The sequence below is a fragment of the Bidens hawaiensis genome, unplaced genomic scaffold (genome assembly GCF_021521415.1).
Source record: "Bidens hawaiensis isolate Kalapana, Puna unplaced genomic scaffold, B.hawaiensis_p1.1 tig00005780_1, whole genome shotgun sequence".
Lineage (NCBI taxonomy): Eukaryota > Viridiplantae > Streptophyta > Magnoliopsida > Asterales > Asteraceae > Bidens > Bidens hawaiensis.
This window is the reverse complement of record NW_027491379.1, coordinates 1,253,720-1,276,006: the sequence shown is the minus strand read 5'-3', so window position 1 is coordinate 1,276,006 and position 22,287 is coordinate 1,253,720. Positions and strand designations below refer to the sequence as shown.

At 34.5% G+C, this 22,287-nt stretch overlaps 3 protein-coding genes across 3 annotated transcripts; 2 read left to right on the top strand and 1 right to left on the bottom strand.

Moving 5' to 3' along the window:
* The first annotated feature begins 5,843 nt into the window (after positions 1-5,843).
* LOC143630650 (calcineurin B-like protein 4) lies at positions 5,844-7,907 on the top strand. Its single transcript, XM_077099614.1, has 8 exons — positions 5,844-6,071; positions 6,156-6,238; positions 6,327-6,386; positions 6,465-6,573; positions 6,666-6,718; positions 6,832-6,912; positions 7,073-7,185; positions 7,720-7,907. Exons 1-8 carry the CDS (start codon positions 5,987-5,989, stop codon positions 7,787-7,789), a joined length of 654 nt encoding a protein of 217 aa, XP_076955729.1. The 5' UTR covers positions 5,844-5,986; the 3' UTR covers positions 7,790-7,907.
* Positions 7,908-12,386: 4,479 nt separating this feature from the next.
* On the top strand, positions 12,387-14,925 carry LOC143630735 (phosphatidylinositol 4-kinase gamma 4-like). The gene is made up of 2 exons (XM_077099663.1): positions 12,387-14,260; positions 14,363-14,925. The coding sequence occupies exons 1-2, from the start codon at positions 12,899-12,901 to the stop codon at positions 14,735-14,737; spliced, it is 1,737 nt and encodes a 578-aa protein (XP_076955778.1). The 5' UTR covers positions 12,387-12,898; the 3' UTR covers positions 14,738-14,925.
* Positions 14,926-17,609: 2,684 nt separating this feature from the next.
* On the bottom strand, positions 17,610-20,265 carry LOC143630733 (E3 ubiquitin-protein ligase SINAT5-like). The gene is made up of 3 exons (XM_077099661.1): positions 19,931-20,265; positions 18,821-19,207; positions 17,610-18,052 (listed from the first exon to the last, which is right to left on the bottom strand). The coding sequence occupies exons 1-3, from the start codon at positions 20,228-20,230 to the stop codon at positions 17,693-17,695; spliced, it is 1,047 nt and encodes a 348-aa protein (XP_076955776.1). The 5' UTR covers positions 20,231-20,265; the 3' UTR covers positions 17,610-17,692.
* Between the last annotated feature and the right edge of the window lie 2,022 nt (positions 20,266-22,287).

The following is a 22,287-nucleotide window of genomic DNA, read 5'->3' as shown; positions in this document are numbered from 1 at the left end:
GGGTTACATAGAGAAAACAAAATGAATTGCTACTAATAACATGAAAACTGCCTTTGACCACTACCACATACTTAAAATAAAAATGCATAATTAAAAAACACATCTAGATTGTAGAAACTAGAAATAGAATAGAAAATAAAAAGGGGCTCCATTTTCCAGTGATGGGTCGATCGGGTTCGGGTAAATATGTGACCAATTCAATTCACTTAATAAACCGAACTTGATGTATAACTTCTTCCCCTTCTTTGAAAAATTTTCCCCTCAAACTCGATCCGGCATTTTAATTTCTTCGTTAACTTTTGACCTTCATTAAATTTTGGCTTGATGCAAAATAACCCAACTAACTTATGAGTCGGGTTTAACTCATCATCCAGTCATGAAGAAAGTTCGACCCAAACTTTGAGAGTGATTGAAATCCCATATACGCTTCGAGTCTTCAGGTTTGGGTTCGGGGTAAATATGTGAACAATGTAACCCATTTAATAAACCAAACCTGATGTATATAGTGATGTTCTTAATGTTCAGGAGCTACTAAATTAAATAGGGTGGTTCGTAGATATTCATCAGCATTCATGATTATTTATCGCACAAGTTGTTTGTGAAAAAATATTCAGATGGGAACGCCATCCTTAGGTTGTAGTGTTTGTTTTTTTTTTTCAACTCGGTTTTCACCATGTGAATTTCTTAGTAAATGTATTTTTTAACCTAAAATTAAATATATTGAAATATTTTTTTTATTGTCTCCAACAATTAAACATATTGAATTAATTTTTTCATCCAAACAAATTGAATCCGGATATTGATTTTTTATTTGTCATATCTTCATTTCATTTTTCTTAAGTTATTAATTCACATTGAATCCGGATATATTTATAATTCTGAAAATGAAAACACGATTTCTATGAAGCGAACAATTTTTAAAACTTTTTGTTTTCAAACTCCATCAGCTATCCATCTACAAAAACGACATTTTTTTGTATTTTTTTAACACGCATAAGTAATTTATCGGAAAACCTATAAAACACAACCATTTTTTTAAAAAAGTCTTTATTGAGAGTTGTTTCAACTTACCGGTTAAATTTGTTAACAACGGAATTTGTAATTACGTAAATCATGTAACACTGACTTTTACAACGTAGTAACTTCAATCGACAATTGGTTTTTTAGTGTGTTGGCAAATTTGAAACATGTTAACTTTCTTTTTTCCTCGTTTAACAGTTATAAGGCAGTTATACTTTATAACTACAAACTTAACAAGAGTGCGTGTTGTCATATTAAAGAACGTACATACATGCTTTTCAAAGGCCGTTGTTTCAATTTGAATTCACTATTTTATTTTATATATCTAAACCATTTTAAATTTATCTGTTAACTGTTCATCGGTCTCATGATTAAAATTAGATTATCAAAATTAATAAGAAATCTAATATTAATCTTTAGTTTTTTGTATTGGTTTACAATTAATTCAATATTAAAATTATTTAAAAAAATAAAATAAAAAACCTTAAACTGATGCATGTGGGAAGAACGGACAAAACAGGAAACCTTTCCTCCATAAAAATGGAAAACAAATGAAAAACTAGGCAAACGAGGAAAATGCTGATGTGACTTGTTGGGATAATGAGACGACTTCTTATGGCCTTAGCAAAGTATGTATGTACGCTATTTAATGTGACAACACGCACTCTTGTTAAGTTTGTAGTTATAAAGTATAACTACTTTATAGTTGTCAAGCGACTAGGCGAGGAAAGAAAGTTAACACACTATGAACCAATTGTCGATTGTAGTTAACAAATATAACTGAAAGTTGAAACAACTCTCATTGAAGACTTTTTAGTTTCCGACGGATTTTACGAACGCATGTTAGAAAAATATATAAAAAAAAGTCGTTTTCACTTATAGATGACTAGTGGATTTCAAAAACAAAAATTTTTATAAAAAAGTTTTTTTTACAGAGATCGATTCATTTTCAGAATTACAAATATATCCGGATCAAATACAGTTACTGATAGTTAAATCATAAAATTTAGCTCAACCTCAGATCACATATAGTTGATAGTTAAATCATAAAAGCAAAAAATCTTCTATTATTCTATTAGCGGTCCACTTTCACAGCCCATTAACAGCCCACTTGTTAGTCCCAGCCCATTTGATTACTAATTGTGGCCCAACACATATAGATACTGATCTAGTTCTATTCACCATTTTGATCATTCTCTTATTCACCCACAAATGAAAGTAATATATTACATATGCAATAAATTTGCATCTAAATTAACATATTTAGACTAGAAAAAACAATATTTCAAACAAGCCTTGTGGACTACTAATGTTGTATTACATTAATATAGGTTTCTAAATTAATAGGGTGATGTTATTATACACCATCCTTCGAACTTAGAAGTAGATACATTGTCAGTTAATATGGGTCACGTGGCCTCTAACAAAGCCGATACACCATCACCCCTGTCACAAAAGTCATGTCGCCTAACGTGCATGAATTGTATGGTAGTCATATGACCAGTATTGGAACTGGTACAGTGAAAGTACGATTTTTCTAGTTTTGACATAGGATCTTCATAAAAGATAGAAAATAACTCACGTAACAAAGTTCTCCTTCCATGAATGTGTTTAAACAAGTTATTAAGTTACAAATTGACATCCTACGCTAAAAAAAAAGTTGGCCCTAAGTGAACCATACGTTTGTTGCATAGATTTTCATCAGATTAATGTATGTTTTGTTGATGATACGCTAACAAAAGTTGATATATGTGCAAGACATTATATACCTATGCACAACATCTTTTTAGTGCACGTGGATGGAATAATCTGAGATACACAAACCAAATGTTCATTGATCATTTAGCGAGAAGTTCATTTATTTAGTGAAGGAACAAACACGAACAATTTTTTTATACATTTAGACTAACGAACCAACGTAAACACATGTTTTGTTCATTTATTTACGTTCACAAACTTTTGTTTATTTTCACTTATGTTCGCTAAGAATAATCTTTAAACCCTTCATATTTAGTTGTTGTTAATTAGCCCATGATAAGCCCATAGTGTTTGATTATTTTCATGTTTACACATAGCAGCCTAATCCATTTACTCATGCTTGTTCAAACAATAAATCAAACCAACGCAAATACTGCTGACTACTGAGTCATAACTCACCATTGATTTAGGGTGGTTTAGTTGACTGAGCTTTCTTGTTTGTGGCAGCCATAACACAGCAACTTGATGTCTTATTTTCGTTAGTTTCGTTTCCAGATCGTGCTTGAAGATGTGCTTTGTTGATCATGATCATTAATTTGGTGATTTGAAGTAAGTGTTTTGAAACTTGTTTTAGATGTATTTGTTTATTTTTAAATTTATTTTTGTTCATTTAGTTATGTACAACGTAAGTATTCTTTCATACGTACTGTTAACGAATAAACAAACACAAACACATCATCCGTTCGTGTTTGGTTGTTTGTTTGCTAACGTTAAATAAAAGAACACGAACATGACCCAGCCACCCAGGTGTGGTCCTTCTGTCGAAAAAACAGTTATTTTTGTGTTTATTGAAAGCTTTATAAGTGTAATTATGCTTATAAACGAAATTAATTACTTGATTATTTGTAGTACTAGTAATTGACCATAAGCTTATGAACAAAAATTTACAATTTAATTTACCATAAAGAGATTATTACTACATATTAATTTACAATTTCTTTTATAACCAAGTCACAACATCAGCCAAATTTTATATTATGTATTTAAGAATTAAGTATGTGTGCTATCCATCGATGTTTTGGATTTGCATTAAAATATATGTTTATAATATACGACAATATTTTAGATTATCTAAACACATAACACATATATGATGAATGATTGATTAGCTTCACCTTAATATAATACACACACCACTTAACTAACATGACAAAATAAATTTGGGGGCCATATTGTTTCATGCCAGAAAATTAAATTAGTGGTGTAGTTAACAAAAGCCAAAACCTAAATATTTAATGGTTATGTACAAATATTTTCTTTGCTTATTACTAGTTTTAGATAAAAATGTAGTTAATATCATCTTGTAAGTTTGAGGATTTGAGCTACCAAATTAGACCATATTAAAACATGATTGTATAGATAATTTAATTGAAATTGGCGCATATATAATTAAGCTTAACCCAACTTTTGTTCTCACAATTATCGGCAACAAGGGGTGAGCATTGGTCGGTTTTCAGCTAAAACCTAACCAAAAACCGAAATTTCGGTTTTCGAGTTTTTGGAAATTATTCGGTTTGGTTTTTCGATTTTGCTAGTTGAGCTTGAAACTTTTATCCCGTTACAAGAATTGACCAAAATAACGAATTTGTGTTTAAATATTTTTGTTAGTTAACAATTAATTGGTTTTTAACATTTGAGCTAAAGTATTTGGACCACACTATTTATAAAATTCTTATAAATTGCTTAAAGTTTAAAATATGAAATCAAAATTAACAAGTTCGGTTCAGTATTTCAGCTTTTAATACGTGTAAAACCAAAACCAAAAACGAACCGAAAGTTTAAATTTTAAAAAGTCATAAAACCAAACCGTCGTTTTTATTTTGGTTTAGTGTAATGGGTATATGTGAAAGTTGTACAAAGTAAGGGAGACATATTGCTTTTCTGTAAATAGATATGGGTAATAAATGAAAACTTATTAATTTATTTATTTATTTGTTAGCCCCTGAAAATGTGCTTCATCATTTGACTTACCGGTAACATTATTTTCAAAAAGTGGCAAGCAAAACCCTTGGATCATTCGATCGATCTTGGCGCAGAAAAACGTTAATTTAATTAATTTCTGCGACCAAAATCAATATATATTATTAATCATAACGAATAAACGTAAGTTTATGTCACGTTTTATTGTTCAGGATATTCACATGCACATGCATGGATCCGTTGATTGGTGATCACAAGGTTAATTATTAACATATTCCTTTTGATTCATTTTTATTGCATCTTTATTATATTGCATGTGAAAAAGTTATTATTATTTGTAGTTCTATTAATTTTTTGTTATTAGAGATACAATTTTTGGTTAAAAGGTTATTGTTTGATTGTGATTTTGAAGATTTTTTTTTTATTTTTTGAATTTAGGTTATTTGTTAGCAAATTCGCATCTAAACTGAATTAGTATGCATATGTTTGTATGGATGTTAGGTGGATTATATAATAATGATTACTTTTTTGTTATTGGTTTTGTCTCATCATCCATTAATAATGTAGGTTTTTACTTTAATAAGTTATTTCAACACTTTACTGAATCAGTATTCAATTATTCATATGTCTGTGTGGATCTCATAGTTTTCAAACGCGCAAGGCGCTTAAAAAAGCCAGGGCCCGAGGTAAACAAAGCGATTGTCGCATGAACATACGGTTTATTTATTTATTTTTTTTATTTTATTGGGAAGTTTAGGCTACTTCCAAGTCATTTTTGGATGTTATAGACCAGTTCGCTCGCAATTGGCTTAAGTTTGCCGCAATTTTTAGGTGGTCAGAATACCAAAATCTGGTCGGACACTCGCCTACAGGTCGATGGATCGCCTGAATAGTAGAGGCGCGCGCCCGAAGGGCTTTTGACAACATAGGTGGATTAAAAAATCATGAATCCTTTCTGTTATTCATTTTATTATTATCATTCATTTATAGTCATTTAATGTGTGTTTTCAATTTATTAAGCTATTTCCGTAATGAAGTTATGTCATTTGTTAGGTACTTGGTTGTAGTTTATATTAAACTAAAAATTAAAGTTTCCTTTTTGTTATTTGTATTAAACCAGTTTTTTTTTTTTCAGTTATTTATAGGGATAATCAAAGGCTGCTACTGTCACTTAGGAGGGTTGTTTACACATATACAACTCTCTTTATTCTAAACATCACAATGACAAATTCAGCTAAGTATTTGATCATGCAACATTAAAGATTTACGGATTGTTGTCGTTGTAATCATGGGTTGTTTTTGTTCAACTTCATCGAAGAGTTTAAAAAGACTACCTTCTTTTGATCCTGCTGAGCTTTCTGCACAGACTCCTTGTAAGTTGTATTAAGTGTCTCATTATTTATATTATCATCTTGTTATAGTTTATAGATGATACATAACACCTTCGATTCTTGCAGTTACTGTTAACGAAGTCGAGGCTTTATACGAGCTGTTCGGGAAATTAAGCAGTTCTGTGGTTGATGATGGGCTTATAGGGAAAGTAATGTTCTCATATTATTTTATTTTATTTTTTATTTATTTATTTTTTTTGAAAACTTTGTTAAATAATAATCTTATGTTGTTTGCAGGATGAGTTCCTCCTAGCCTTGTTCAGAAATCATGATAAACGGAACTTGTTTGCAGATCGAGTAAGTTGCGCTCTTAACGTATCTATTAACTTTATATAATTGTTAACATTGAAGCAACTTATGATGTTACTTTTGCAGATATTTGATCTTTTTGATGTGAATAGGAGTGGGCATATCGACTTTAGCGAGTTTGTTCGTTCGTTAGGCGTATTTCATCCGAAAGCTCCTCAAGCAGACAAAGTTCTGTGTAAGAAATTATATTAAGAATTTAAGTTATACATTTAACTTATTTTATTGTCATTTGTACCGGTATCTGATATAAAAAATGATTTGTGGCAGATGCTTTCAAGTTATATGATCTCGGGCGAACAGGCTTCATTGAACGCGAGGAGGTAAATTTGTTCGGTTTCTTGTTTTCGTATCATTAAAAAGCTCATGCTTTTTTCGTATATTTGTAAACTTGTTTTGCGCTTTTTTCATAATATTGAACGTTGCGTGCTTGCAGTTGAAGGAGATGGTTTTGGCTCTTCTTAATGAATCTGATCTTGAACTATCGAATGATATAATCGAAACGATTGTAGAAAAGGTATGCATTGCTTGTTTATGTGTTTTTGTTTTTTGTAAATTTTATTTCTAACGGGTCAAACTAGTTGAAAGTCGCATGAAGTAAAATGTAACGCATATAACATCCTAAATCATATTGCTTGAATTGTGATGAATGACTATACTTTTTTATTTCTTATCAGACGTTTACTGAAGCAGACAGTAAAGGCGATGGTAGGATCGACCAAGAAGAATGGAAAGAATATGTAGACAAAAACCCGTCGTTATTGAAGAACATGACTCTTCCTCATTTAATGTAAGCCATATTACTTGCATAGTTACATTATAATTACAGTGAACTGTAGTTTTCGTTCCTGCGGTTTGTCCAAATCTGCGGTTTTAGTCCAATAGTTTCAAATTTGCGATTTTCGTCCCTGTGGTTTCATTTCACTTGCATCTAAACCCGAATTCATTAACCCCGTTAAGTCTGATCGTTAAACCCATCATTGTACCCCTCACATGAGGGGCAATTTTGTCCTTTTTGTCCCAAATACACCCAAACCCCTCACGTGAGGGGGCTTGCGAATTAGGACTGAGGTTTATTTGGGGATAAAAAAGGACAAAACTGCCCCTCACGTGAGGGGCACACTGATGGGTTTAACACCCAGACTTAACGGGGTTAATGAATTTGGGTTTAATTGTAAGTGAAATGAAACCACAGGGACGAAAATTGCAAATTTGAAACTATTTGACTAAAACCGCATATTTAGACAAACCACATAGACGAAAACCGCAGTATACTCTTATAATTATATTAACTATATAACTTTTTGTTAATGATGGTTTTTAGGGACATAACTTTGAGGTTTCCAAGCTTTGTGATGAACAGTCAGGTAGAGGAGACATACACGACCGGCTAAAATCGTCTTCCTCTTTGCGACTGAACATGTAAAAAATGTATCCGAGTGTGAAACAGCCTCGCTTTCTTCGTTTTATCCGAGCAGTTTAAGATATAATTTGGTCCTGTTTCATTCTTTTGTATGCTTCTACTTTGGCACTTGAATGTTAGCCACTACATGTCATATGGACAAAACATGTATAAACATGTTGATTTTGGAAGTCACTTTTAAGACTATGTGTAGTCATAACTCTCCACATCCAGGCATTATGAGCCACGTGGCGCCCAGTCAGAGTTATGGTTTTTTACAAAAACAGGGTGTAGTCATAACTCTCCACCCCAGACGTTATACGCCACGTGGCGCCAAGTCACTTTTTCCGGCCACCATGAAACCCACCGGATCCAATTATTCCGGCCACCATAAAACACATAGTTTAATTAAAAAAAGCATAAAACCCTTCACATCAAGCTAGTGTCCCACACCCACACACCTCAATCTTCACAAACACAAACAGTCTCTTATTCCGGCTGAGGAGATTCTCCGACGGAGATTCACATACACAAACACACACGGCTGACGAAGAAGAATTCCGGCTGAGGAGATTGAACATGGTGTCGGATCCATGTTCATTATTCCGGCCACCATGGCCGACGGAGACCTTGAAATCCACCGTCGGAGTTCCGGCCACCATGAAATCCACCGGTGATAGAACAATCTTTGATTTTTGGGGAACAATCTTTGATTTTTGTGCCATTTCACCGCGTTTTGTATACAACGCAGCCAAAATCAAAATTCTCATAACGCAGGGGGCGGTGTACCCCCGCGTTTTCGTCTACAACGTTGGTGGCAACATTGCCACTACGGATGGTCTAAGAGTAATTACACACGTGTATGCAAGTGCGGACTTAGGTTATACACGCGGTGTCGCCAGACGCCAGTGATCATATATTTTTATGTGTTGTGTTTGTATATGAAATTTTAATGATAACGGTATATTTTTAGTTTTAGAAGGTGACACCTACAAGAAGGTTGGTTATGACAATGTAACATAGGTTTGAATCTCATCACTTGTACTAATTTTATTATGTGATACTTAAAGAATCTTTATTGTTTTTTTATATAACTTTTTTTATAATTTTTTTAATTCATTCATACATAATTGTACAGTGAATCTAGTCACCTAGATTAATATATATAAGACAAGGTGGAAAGCAAAACAAAAGTATTATATTTTGAGACCAGACGACAAAAGATGAATGAATTAAATAAGAAATATTGGCATATTAGCCGACTAGACTAGATAAGTTGTATGCTGTGTTATTAAACAGAAAAGAATATGTTAATATGATAAATAAAGGTGTACACGTGTGATTCTTAAATTGGCAGTAACTAAGCCACTATAAGTTATATGCATCCAAATTGATTATTATTATTATTATTATTATTATTATTATTATTTTTCATATAAGTTAACTGAAACAATATAGACTAATGATAAATTCTTGATTGAGATGAGTCAATTAAAGACTTTAATTTAAAAAAGAATTTAAAAAAGGAAGAGTTTTACATTCAAGTCCTTCCTATAATAAAAACAATTATATATAGTAAAATTATGTTTGGTTGGAAGTAATGGAATGAAGGAAGAATGGAATGAGAGAATGAATGGAATAAACAAGGGAATGAAATGGATCATTACCCTTCATTTGTCTTGTTTGGTTAACCTATAGGAATGAAATGAATCATTAGTTAATGTTATTTGGTATCCAAAAAAATTATAGGAATGAAATATAAATAATAAAAACACTTTTTTCTCAGAGTAAGTTATTTTACAAAAAAAAAATGGTGGTGGCGACGGTGGTGGTAGTGGCGGTCAGGCGTTAAGGGCGGTGGTTTTGGTGGTGGTGGTTGAGATCAGGTGGTGGTGGCGGTGGTCAAGCGATAGTAGCATTGGTAGTGATGGCGATGGTAGGGTGGTGGCGACGGTGGTTGAGGTCAGGTGGTGGTGGCAGTGATAGTTAGGCGGCGACGGTGACAATGGTTGCGGTGGTTACGGTGGAAATGGTAGTGGTGGTTACGGTGACAAGCGGCGGCGTGGTGGCGGTGGTAGCGCTAGTGGTAAGGTGGTGGTGGTGGTGGCGACGACGGTGGTGGTGGCATCGGAGGTGGTGGTGGATACGGCGAAGGTGGCTGCAGGTGGTGGTGGTGGTTGATGTTGTTAGGTGGTGATGTTGTTAAGAAAGTATGGTGAATGAGGATGGAATGAAAAAAAAGAAGGGGGTGGGAAGGAATAGTTTTGATGGAATGGGATTCCATGTGTAATGGATGATTCCATTCCATTAAGCAACCAAACACCATATTTTTCATTCTCAAGCAATGAATCATTCCATTCCCTCTATGATTACTGCATACCAAACACTACCTAATAGTCAAACTATTAGCAAAAGTTGGGAAAGATAAGATATGGGCAAACCAATATGTATACCGAACAATAAAGAAGTTGCTATCAAAGAGATCCTTAGCTTCAAAACTGTATATAAGACCGAATAAAAGAATATCATAAATAAATAATAGATAATGGTAATAATAACAAAGTAGTCTTAATAATAAATAGATACATAAAAATAGTGATATTAAAGGATAAGAAATAGAAATTAAAAGATAATATATTATATAACAGTAGAAATAAGGAAAAGATGTTTAAACCATCTTAATCTTCTATTTGTTATCTCATTTGATATGCTAGTCACCCTTAATCTTTCTTGAAAACCCTCGTTTGTTATTCGGTTCAGCATTGTGTGCTCACACATCCATCTTAGCATTCTTATATGTGTTTCTTCGGCTTACACATGTGTAACTTCTTGATGGTCCAACAATCTGTTTCATATAGTTATGAGCCCGGGACGATGCCAGTATCAATCTCGAAATCCCGACTTCGAAATTTAAAAATATTTTGTACTGGTACCGGTACCGAAATGTTCGGTATGATACCGATACTGATATGACGGTATTTTGTGCAAGATTCAGGAAACACCGATACCGAAACCACTCATCCCATGTTCTATGTAACATCGCATGCATAATTGTCATCCTATAAAATAGGGGTTTCGGGTTTAACCATGAGATTTTTCATCTTTTATTATTATGGGTTTACTTCTAAGAGTCAAATGAAATGATTGGATGAGTTAATGATCCCAGTGATCTAAATAACCGTTAAAAATAAAACTAAAACCATATACGTGTAGAAAACGCAATATAAACGAAGTACGTTTAGTTACAAAAACATAAAAGAAGCTTCTATTTTATTTATTTATTTTTATTTTGATTTGAACGTGGTTGGCTTGGCAATACTAGGAAAGAGATAGGAAGTTTCCTAATAATAAATTAAAAGCAAGAAATTATGTTGGACTTTCGGTAGGGAATATGCTTTTTATTTTTTCTTTAAATGTTTCAAGAACATCTCATTTTCAACCTTCTACTTAATATGCATATACTTTCGATCCCCATGGTTTATTAAACCTTTGAGTGTGAACAAGTTTCTTATACAAACTTATAACTTTAGTAGTAACTTATTATGCATTCCTTGTTTCTATTTCTTTGTTTAAATTAGTATTGTCTCTTCATACGGTTACAAACAAGTATATATGATCTAGCTCAACTCGATTCGATCTCAATTCATAGCATCGCATGTCTTAGTTTAGTCTCAAGGAATCAAAAATATATATATGCGTCTGGATAACTTTAAAAAAATCTATATGTTTGAATAACTTGTAAATATCAATTAGAGTATGTACAATATATGTTCTAGCAGAAGTCTCGTATTCAAATTTTATTTTCATTGTTTCTCTTACTATAGCAAGAACCATAACCGAAAATCGAATCGTTAACCAAAATTAATCATAAGCAAACAAAACTAACAGTTATGGTTAAGTGAATCTTATTAACTGATCATTCGATTATCGTTACAATGAAATGTGTATTTGTTAACCAACGTTAATCAAAATCAAGTCAAACTTTGTATGTTAATATTTTTCCAAAGTTTATACATCTGTTTCCATCTTGTATACTTTCAATTATAGATTCAAACATTTAAATTCATCTTGCAATTGTCTACAAGAAAGCTTGGAACAGCACTATAAGTCTATAATCAAGCTTGATTTCACCATATTTCACCTTTGAAACTTCATAAAAAAAAATCTTTAAAAACCATAACCAAATCATTTTCAACCGAAACAAAGAAAAAACATAATAAAAAGACATATATTACACAATTAACCGAACTTAACCGAAACCAACGCATAACTTTACAAAGCAATTGTTTATAACATGGTTTTGAACCAAACATATCTTAACTTTGAACCTTTATAATAGAGCTTGAAACCCCATAACCGAACCATTTTCAACTCAACACGGTAAAAAAAACATACATTACACAATTAACCAAGCGTTACACCAAACGTTACCAAAACCAACACCTAAGTGACTTTTAACCGACCGTTTTGTTACGGTTTTGATTAAGCAATCTTCTATAACCGAAACTCGATTTTAGTATAACCATGGGGCAAAATTGTGACATTTTCAAACTTAGCAAAAGAATCATTGTCTTGAACAAAAAGTCAAAATTCAACACGCGTATTCTAATTCCAAATTCTAACACTTATCTTCTCTCTCATTTCTTTCTTTTCCTTCAAGCCATCGTAAACCACCACCAAATTCGATTAATCAACGATCATCATTCACCTTTGAACCCGTCAAACCACACACACGTTCAATTCAATTCCGTCTTATTCGCACCCATTTTCTCAATTTGAATTTCATCACTTGGGTAAGAACCTATTCGTCTTCTTGTTCTATGCACATCTCACTCTAATTTCCCAAAATTATTCATTGTTGTTCATCAATTTCGTTACTTGTTACTGGTTTTAGGATCTGGGTCTCTGGATCTTGGTCCTGTAGCATTTAATTTCATTTTAGTTACCCCTGTACATATCTAGGGTTTGTGGGTCTGTAAAAAAATTGAGGCTTGATCATGGGTAAAATTTGGGCGTTTTGATGTATTCGGGTTCCGATCGGTGACATTTATTCGGGTTTCGTTGGATTCGGGTAAAGGGTATTGAGAGATATTGAGAAAATATGTCGTCGGCCGGTGTGATTGCGATTAGTCCGTTTAGTGATGACTCGGTTTTGCCGTTGGGGCCGATTTGTAACCAAGAAGAGATTATGATCCATTTGGCGATACCGGGGTCGGTGGTGCCGATGAGAGTGTTGGAGTCGGATTCGATTGAGTCGGTGAAGCTTCGGATTCAGAGTTATAAGGGGTTTGTTGTTAAGAATCAGAAGTTGGTGTGTGGGGGGCGGGAATTGTCGAGGAGTAATTCGTTGGTTAAGGATTACGGTGTTGGTGACGGGAATGTTGTGCATTTAGTTGTTCGGCTTTCGGATCTGCAAGTGATTAATGTGAAAACGTCGTGTGGGAAAGAGTTTACGTTCCATGTGGAGAAGAATCATGACGTTGGTTATGTGAAACGGAAGCTTTTTAAGGGGAAGAAAGGGTTGACGGAGGATATTGATGAACAAGAGATCTTGTTCAAGGGTCATAAGCTTGAGGACGAGAGGTTGATTAATGATATCTGTAAGAACAATAACGACGCGGTTATCCACTTAGTGGTTAGGAAGTCTGCGAAGATTCGGTCTAAACCGGTAGATAAGAATTTTGAGATGTCGATTGTTGCATCGCAGTCGAAAGACTCGAAAAAAGATGATCTTGCTGTTAGAGAACTTAGGAATGGAGCTCATGGTATAGAGTATTACGGGTCGGTTCCTAAAGAAGCCTTGAATAGATCTATATGGTTGGAACCGGTGATTGTTAACCCGAAAGCTAGTCTTCCAACTGTTGTTTTGGACGTAATTAACTCTACTTATGATGGTTTGATGAAAGGGAATTATCCAATAAGGTCATCCGAGGGTACTGGTGGGGCCTACTTCATGACGAATGCGTCCGGGAGTAAATATATTTCTGTTTTCAAGCCGATTGATGAGGAACCCAAGGCTGTAAATAACCCTAGAGGGTTACCTGTATCAACGGACGGCGAAGGGCTTAAAAAAGGGACGACTGTTGGTGAGGGTGCGTTACGGGAAGTTGCTGCTTATCTTTTGGACCACCCGAGAGGCGAACGCAGGTCTATATCCGGTGTGGACGTTGGGTTTTCTGGGGTCCCGCCGACGTTCTTGGCTGCGTGTTTACACAAAGGGTTTAACCATCCGGATGGTGTGAAAGAGAAGATCGGTTCGTTGCAGATGTTTATGGAGAATAATGGAAGTTGCGAGGATATGGGTCCGGGTGCGTTTCCTGTCGACGAGGTGCATAAGATCTCTGTGTTGGATATTAGGATGGCTAATGCTGATAGACATGCCGGAAATATTTTAGTCAGTAAAGGGCAAGATGGTCAATTTGTTCTTATTCCTATTGACCATGGTTACTGTCTTCCCACCAGTGTAATTTTCATATCTTTGCTATCTAAATTATGATATTTTTTCTATATTTGTTTAAGTAGTTTTTAAAATATTGTTTTTTGTTGATATTTAATTTTATATTAGTTTGAAGATTGCACATTTGACTGGCTATACTGGCCACAAGCTCGCAAACCGTTTAATCCCGAAACAGTTGATTACATCAAGTCACTGGATGCCGAGGAAGATATCGCTTTACTTAACTTTTACGGATGGAATTTACCATCCGAATGTGCACGCACTCTTCGTATATCCACTATGCTACTTAAGAAAGGTGTGGAGAAAGGATTTACGCCTTTCATTATCGGAAATATTATGTGCAGGGAGAATATTAATAAGAAATCCGTGATTGAAGAAATCGTTGAAGAAGCAGAAGAACTTGTTCTTCCCGGTTGTAGTGAGGCTGTGTTCATTGAGGCTGTTTCTCAGGTCATGGATCGTCGTCTAGATTTAATCGTTTAAGACGAAGGTTTATGGAACTATAAATAACTAGCGTATAAATTTGTTTCTTTTTTATTTTTTGTGTGTACAAGACCTTATGTGCATATGTTCTTGGCACGTATGTTTCAAAACCTTCAGCAGTTAAAGTTGGTTATATTTGACTATTCTTTTGTTTGTTGTATTTTGGTTTCGGGTTTTTCGTCGGTTGGCAAAAGTTTGAGTTGAGTTTAGTCTCTTCTTGAAGAATTTGTATGCACAAATGAAGTTAATAACAGCCAAGAGTATAACTTTAGGATCAACCTTGTGTTTTTGACATTTGTTTTATTCATTTGATATGAATATACAGACCAAATGAACACTCACTAGGGAGTAATATCTTGGTGATTAGTGTGTTTTAATTAGATTGTCTTTATTCACTAACAAAACAATGGAAACCATTATGGTTTTTTTTTAATTAAGAATTAAAAATGTTCTCTTTACAAAGATACTGAGCCTGGCAAAACGAACGGGTTGGGTCGGTTGGATAACGAGTCAAGATGGGTTCTAAGCAAATTCGGGTCAAAACAAGTTGTCTACAAAAGTAACAGTTTGGTTTGGGTCAAAACAGGTTCGTGTAAACTTCATTTGCTCTGTTTCACGTACTTCGTTTGCAATGTTTCACGTACTTTTTTTTACTTTCTTTTCCGTTTGGTAAACTTCGTACAAAAAATCCCACTAAAATTTGTAAATGGCTTGGAATGGAGATTTGTGTCTAATTAGAGTATTAGCTTTAACTAATATTGTTATTTTAGTTATTTAAGTAATTAATTCACTTATTAATACTTTAATCAAGTTAAGCTTAGACCATTTTATTTACCAACTAGTATTGAAGTTATAAATTGTAGACTAGCATTTGTTACCAAAAAAAAAATAGAAAATTATTGTAACCGGGTGGCGGTGATGGTGGTGGTGATGTCAGTCGTAGCGGTGGTAAAGGCGGTGGTGATGTTGGTGTTGTCAGCCGCTATGGAGGTTTGTAATTCAATGTCATCATCATCATCATTGTACTCAGTATATCCCACCAATAGCAAAGCTTTGGTAGAGTCTGAGAAGAGTAAGATGTAGGCAGCCTTACCTCTACCCCATAGGGATAGAGAGGCTGCTTCCGGTGAGACCCCCGGCTCGATAGTAGTTTTGCATCAAGCCTTGGACATAAGGCACATAACACTCAATCATCGGGACACCGGCTGATCGGTGCATGTACCCTTATCTTTCAGCTATCAACGCCACTACATGATGCCTGATTAACCGTCCGTCACTTTTAACGTTATTTTCACGAGATTAGTAAAATAACGTCAAAATTAGTGCAATTTCACTTTTGCCCACCCGAGGGTTCACACATATATACATCATATGTGCGCACCGCAAGCAGGGCTATTTGTAATTCAATGTAAATAATGTAAATGGTTTTCTAATCAAACACATATGGTGCTTCAAGTTTCAAGTTTCGGATTCGGATTTCACTTATGTAAACGGTTTTATTCATTTAATATGTTCTTAGAGATGTGTTATGGGATGTGCTTAGACGTGTCGGGATCTCAGCCAAGAAAGAGGCACCTGTTAACTTTTTGACTTATCCGCGTGAGGGAAGATCTACCCTGCGTCCTGCGGATGTTCTTGTGTTTGGCTGGGCAGGAGGTAAGCATGCGTGTGTTGACCTCACTGGGGTGTCCCCGTTGGTGGGGCTGAGAGACAGTGGCTTCGTACCGGGACAGGCGGTTTTGAGAGCGGAGTCTAGGAATGATGCTAAGCATGAGACATTGTGTTTGGAGAATCAGCACGTGTTCATTCCATTTGCCTTCGACACTTTTGGATCCCTAGCTCCCGAGGCGGTTCGCTTCTTGGAGCGGGTGCAGAAGGTGGTCCACAGTGACTCGCAGAGCCCGAGGAACCAAGGATTTATATTTAGTAGAATAGGCTTTGCGATTCAAAAGGGGATAGTGGCGCAGCTTGTTGCTCGCTTACCCATTATCCAGATGTAGTTTGGTTTGTGTTATATATAAAAGTACATTAAATAATAATTATGTTTTCAGTTAATTTATATCAATAGAAATGTTACACCTTATCAAAAAAAAATATGTTCTTCGGAAATCGGATTTTTCGGGCTGGGTTCTTCAAATTTCAAAGTTTTAAATGTTGATCCGAAACCCAACCCAAATCTCTCACAGGTTTTCGGGTTCGGGTTTTTTCGGGTTGGGTTAATCGGGTTTCAAGTATCCTTGAAAACAAAATAAGAAACAAAAAAATTTTAAAAACTTCAATGCTAAAATTAAAACAATATATTCTTTTTTGCTCGTAACACAAATAATCAAATAATAAACCAACATAACTTGATTAAACAATGCAAAAGAAGAGTAAAACTAACTCAAACCATAATCGTCTTCAGTCGGGCGTGATTTCGTTGTTCGATTACGGTTGCTATTAGTAATGAACTAGAAAACATAAATTAGCAATAAACAATCGATCCATAATAGTTGAAATGAAGACAGTCGATTAACCCTATTATACCTAAAAATATAATTTCAAAACTAAAAGTTAATTCGGGTTGACCCGAAACTTATAAATCAAACCCGAGAACCAACCCGAGTTACTTCGGTTCAGGTTCAGGTTAGTTCTTTCTCGGGTTCGGGTTTTTCGGGTCAGGTTAGTTCGGGTACGAGTTTTCTCGGGTTGGGTTTCGGGTAAAAGTGTTGGACAAAATGCTACATTGTTGTCATAAATTGCCATCATAAGTTCATATAGAAGTTACATCCAAGTGCTTTAGCTTTTACATAGAGATCACTTACACAAACAATCTCATTGCCATAAAATTTCCCACACATTCAAAAAACCGGAAAAAAAAAACGCGCCTCCATTCACCATTTCCTGTTACTTTCGTATGCATCTATGGTCCCGTCTACAAACGCGACCCACAAAATAAAACCGAGCAAGTTAACCTCACATATTCGGAACGTAAACAGTAGTACCATCATTGTTAGGCGGTTCTTTCCATATCCGACCCGTGACACGCAACTTGAGCTCTTTCTTTTCTCCTCCAGAGAAAAACAAGGCCATGTTTCTTTGTATTATGAGCCCATCATGACTGTCCCGAACTTTTCTGTGCCCGTCTCTTATGCTCCGAGGGGTACCCTCCCATATGAGCTTTCTGCCATTCCCGCCAACTTCTAAACTGTATCGGTAGTTACGTGCATCGTTTTCGTCGCCCATGAAACGGAGGAATGCCATGTAGACCGGAGCCATGCTGAGCTGGAACGCCTCGAAGTGGAGGCAAAAATACTGCCCGTAGCAGTTGAACACCTGCGTGTAATAAAAAATTAGTAACATACAAATTGGTTGTTTATTGGACGGGAAAGGGTTTATGGGCCCAGCTCGTTTGGAGCTCTATTTCTAGTGCTCGGGCTCGTAAGTAGTTTTTTAAGCTCGAGTAGGCTCGGCTAGTCTACTATTTATTGTACGTTTCATATAAATTTATAATTAAAACATTTATACATAACATAATATGGGTTGAGATATTGTACAATAATGCCTTAACGTACGATAGGGAAGCGAGACGCTCAAAGGCAAAAATACTAAAACGCTGAAAACGCTCAAAATCGGTTTTCGTGAATAAAAGTAAATAATAGATCGACTAACGATCCAAAACTGTTTATTTCGGTAACCAATGATTAATTGGATATATATTGACGATTTCGAGATCTTGTGATGTGATTTCATGGATCGATTTCATGAAATATAAGTATTCTTGTATTCTTGTACGTTAAGCAATTATTGTATTGCATCTTTTCTCAACATAATATATTATTTAGTTACTTTGATCATAATTTCATTTATAATACTATTATGTAAAAATATAATTAATACAGTATATAAAAGCCATAAAGATAATGGGCTCATTTAGGCTTGTGAGCCTACTCGAGCTCAATAAGTGTACTCAGGGTCGGGCTTATTTTTAGACTCGGGCTCGTTTAAACTCGTCTTGATTCTAGCTTCTAGCAAGCTGATCTCAAGTAGCTCACAAGCGGTTTTGCTCGTTTAAACCCCAAAAAGAATGTGAATGATACTAACCGTAAGCATCCATGTGGCCTTTTCAACTTCACGAGGATTAGACTTCACATAACGATGATTAAAAGTGTACCCGGAATGCATATCTACTTTATGATCATCTCTCAAGTGAGAAACTAGATACGGGATATCACCTTCAACCGAGCATTCTGATCCAGCATATGGACAGCTGTACGGCCTAAAATTGCAGACAGATTCATGTTTTAACTTACTATAATACGGAAAGATCCCGGGGCACCCGAGGGAGTTGTATTTGCAAGGAAACTCGAGTGATTCCGCCACTTTTTCCAAAGCAAGACACCTTATATCCCCGAGTTCTTGACGACACGTTGGACACCTGTTGTGCACCCGTGTCTTACAAGTCGAACATATTGTGTGCCCGTTGTGACACTGCACAAAATCACAAACATAAATAGAATTTACATAAATGTGTTGCATACTTTGCATAGATATGAAATTGACTTTTCGAAGTCAAAACATGTTATTTCAAGTTTTCAACACTCAAGATTGTTTCTTGAAGTCATGATATATTATTACAAACTGGCAGTGTTGTAAAAAATCCCGACTAGGCGCCGATTAATCGCTAGTCGCTACCCCACCGACCTGTCGCTGATTAATCCCCATTTGTCGTCAAAATTAATGTATATTTGAAAATTTACATATAAATTTCAATCTGATTAATTCCAACTAATCCTGATTAATCGCTAGTCCCTACCCCACCGCCCGAGTAGCGTCTAGCGATTTCTACAACACTGCAAACTCATGATAAAATTCACATTTATATAATTTGACAAAATAATATGTTTGTCCAAAATCAGTAAAAATTAATGTATATTTGAAAATTTACATATAAATTACAATCCGATTAATTCCAACTAATCCTGATTAATGGCTAGTCCCTACCCCACCGCCTGACTAGCGTCTAACGATTTCCACAACACTGCAAACCGGTGATAAAATCATAAAATTCACATTAATATGATTTGACAAAATAATATGTTTGACCAAAATGTCAAAATAAATATCATAATCCTAAAATCCCTAAATCAAATCATATCAATAAGATCAAAAAAATAAAAACTAATAAAATAAAAAAAAATAAAAATAAAAAACCTGATGAATAGGAGGGTACATTGAGTTGGTACAAACAGGGCATTCAAGAAGCTCATGAACACTAGTTGTGGGATTAATAGAAGGCACAACAACATTAACAACATTATTATTATTATTGTGATGTTGATGATGATGATGATGATGATGATGATGATTCTTGGAAGATGAAAAATGGGTATTATTTTGATGATGGTGGTGATAGTTATTATTATTATTAATATTAATATTATTATGATGGTGATTATATGGGATTTCATCACCATCAGAGGTTGAAACACATTCAATGTTATCAATTTCCATCTTGAAATGGAAAAAGATTGGATCTTGAATACTAATAATAATAATATTATGTGGGGATTTGAATAATAATAATAATAATAATAATAATAATAATAATATGTTGGTGTAAAAATGAAAGCTTTTCCCTCCCCAATGAGGTTAAAGATGATGAAATCAGGGGAGGGAGATGAAGGCAAGAATGGCCAACACAAGGAGGTGCTGTGCTTTTCTTGATACCTTTTTTTTTTTGTGAAAAATGAGATCAGTGGATAGGGTTGATTATTATTATTATTATTATTTGTGAATTGTAAATTAGACTAGATTGTAAAATGTTGGATTAATGGATTATTGAATTATGTATGTATGTGTGTGGTTAGTTGAGATGGGCTTATAAATTTGGTACTCAACAAAGTAAATTTGTATTATATTATTTCCATTTGAAGTAAAATAATAATGTTATTTTGAATGTAATGCATTTACCCCTTTTTTTTCCTCTATTAGAGTCTAGCTGCTCATGAGCTAGTTGAAGTCCGCTCGTTAAAAGGTCGAATCGAGTTGAGCTTAAACGGGATTAAGCTTTTATTAAGGCTCATTTATAGACGGGCTCGAGCCGGCTTACGACGCTAAATGAGTTTTTTATTTATATAAATTTTTATTGATATATTTATATAATGACTTTTCTTATACATAAACATCCGATAAAAAGGTTTTAAGTATATTTACATATGTAAATAATTATTATAATATATAAATAATAAAAAACACGAGCATGAGTTTGACAAATTACTCACAAATCGAACTTGGATTTTAGAAATAAAGTTCTAAACGAGTCAGGCTTGTGCAGAAGCCCTTTTTAAATTAAAACGAACCAAGCTCAAATTCGACTCAACTCGTTTACACCCCAGTTGTTTCTAACTTTCTATGATCCAAGCTAGTAAAAAAATCTCACTTGCTTTAAAGATATACAAAGGATAGAAAATTATGGCATGATTGAAAAAAACTGTTGTGACACATCACTACATCATGTCAATGATTTGTTTATTATTATCTCTTTGGACAAAGGGAGTAAGAAAATATGAAAAAAATTAAAAGGATTTAATTTTGGTTGGTTATACAGAAAAATAAAAGGAGAAAATATATTGAACAATGTCACAACGCCCATAACCATCTTGATTGTGATGTCTGCCTAACATATATATTATTATCTTATATACTTAATTTCAAGCATGTTATGCATTTATAAACTTCCAACCTCGTCCCCTACATGCACGCATCTATAACCTCTCCTAACATCTTTAAATTCTTTTATATTTCAGTATATAATGTAAAAGTTTTTAGTATGAGTGTATGTTTATATATTTACAAGTTTGAAAGAAATATATGATATTATTTTTTTATCCACATCAAGAACATTGTTTGGTACTTTGGTTCATATATATTGTTCTTTATAATATGAAAATATGTAGTTAGTTTAAATAATGTGGACTAATTTTCGGGTTCTAAGCGGATTCTTATTTTATCTTGTATAACATAATTGTGTAACTTAAACCAACTATGTATGAAATAATAAGTCAAAGCGGTGTTCACGTAGGGCAACTACTACATGTAACAAAATCTATAGAAGATTCGTATGAAGTTTTTTGGTATTCCGAGTCCTCTTGTATTAAGCATGCACGCATCGCCTCTAATATGATATTAGACTATATGTTATCATCATGCCCCAGACATGATCACATGAAAGAGCATCCACATAAGCAAGCAACGTCCAACTACACCGTCACACACGGGCACGGGGCATGACCATTGGGGTTGGCCACAACGTGAGTGGAAGGAAAGTAAATGGGGTGGCCATCTTTGACCAGATAGAGATTAAATCTAAGCCCTTTACTTGTGAATCATTGGATTGTGTCGGGAATAATATTATCTAATCACTAACCAAATCCCTTCTATTGTATCCTTTTTAGGTATTTATGAGTAAGAAAAAAATGTCTACACGTCTATAAATATTTTCTCTCGCCCAAGCCCACGTAGCACATGACACGTGGAATGGAAAGACATGTCACTTGCAAACTTTAACT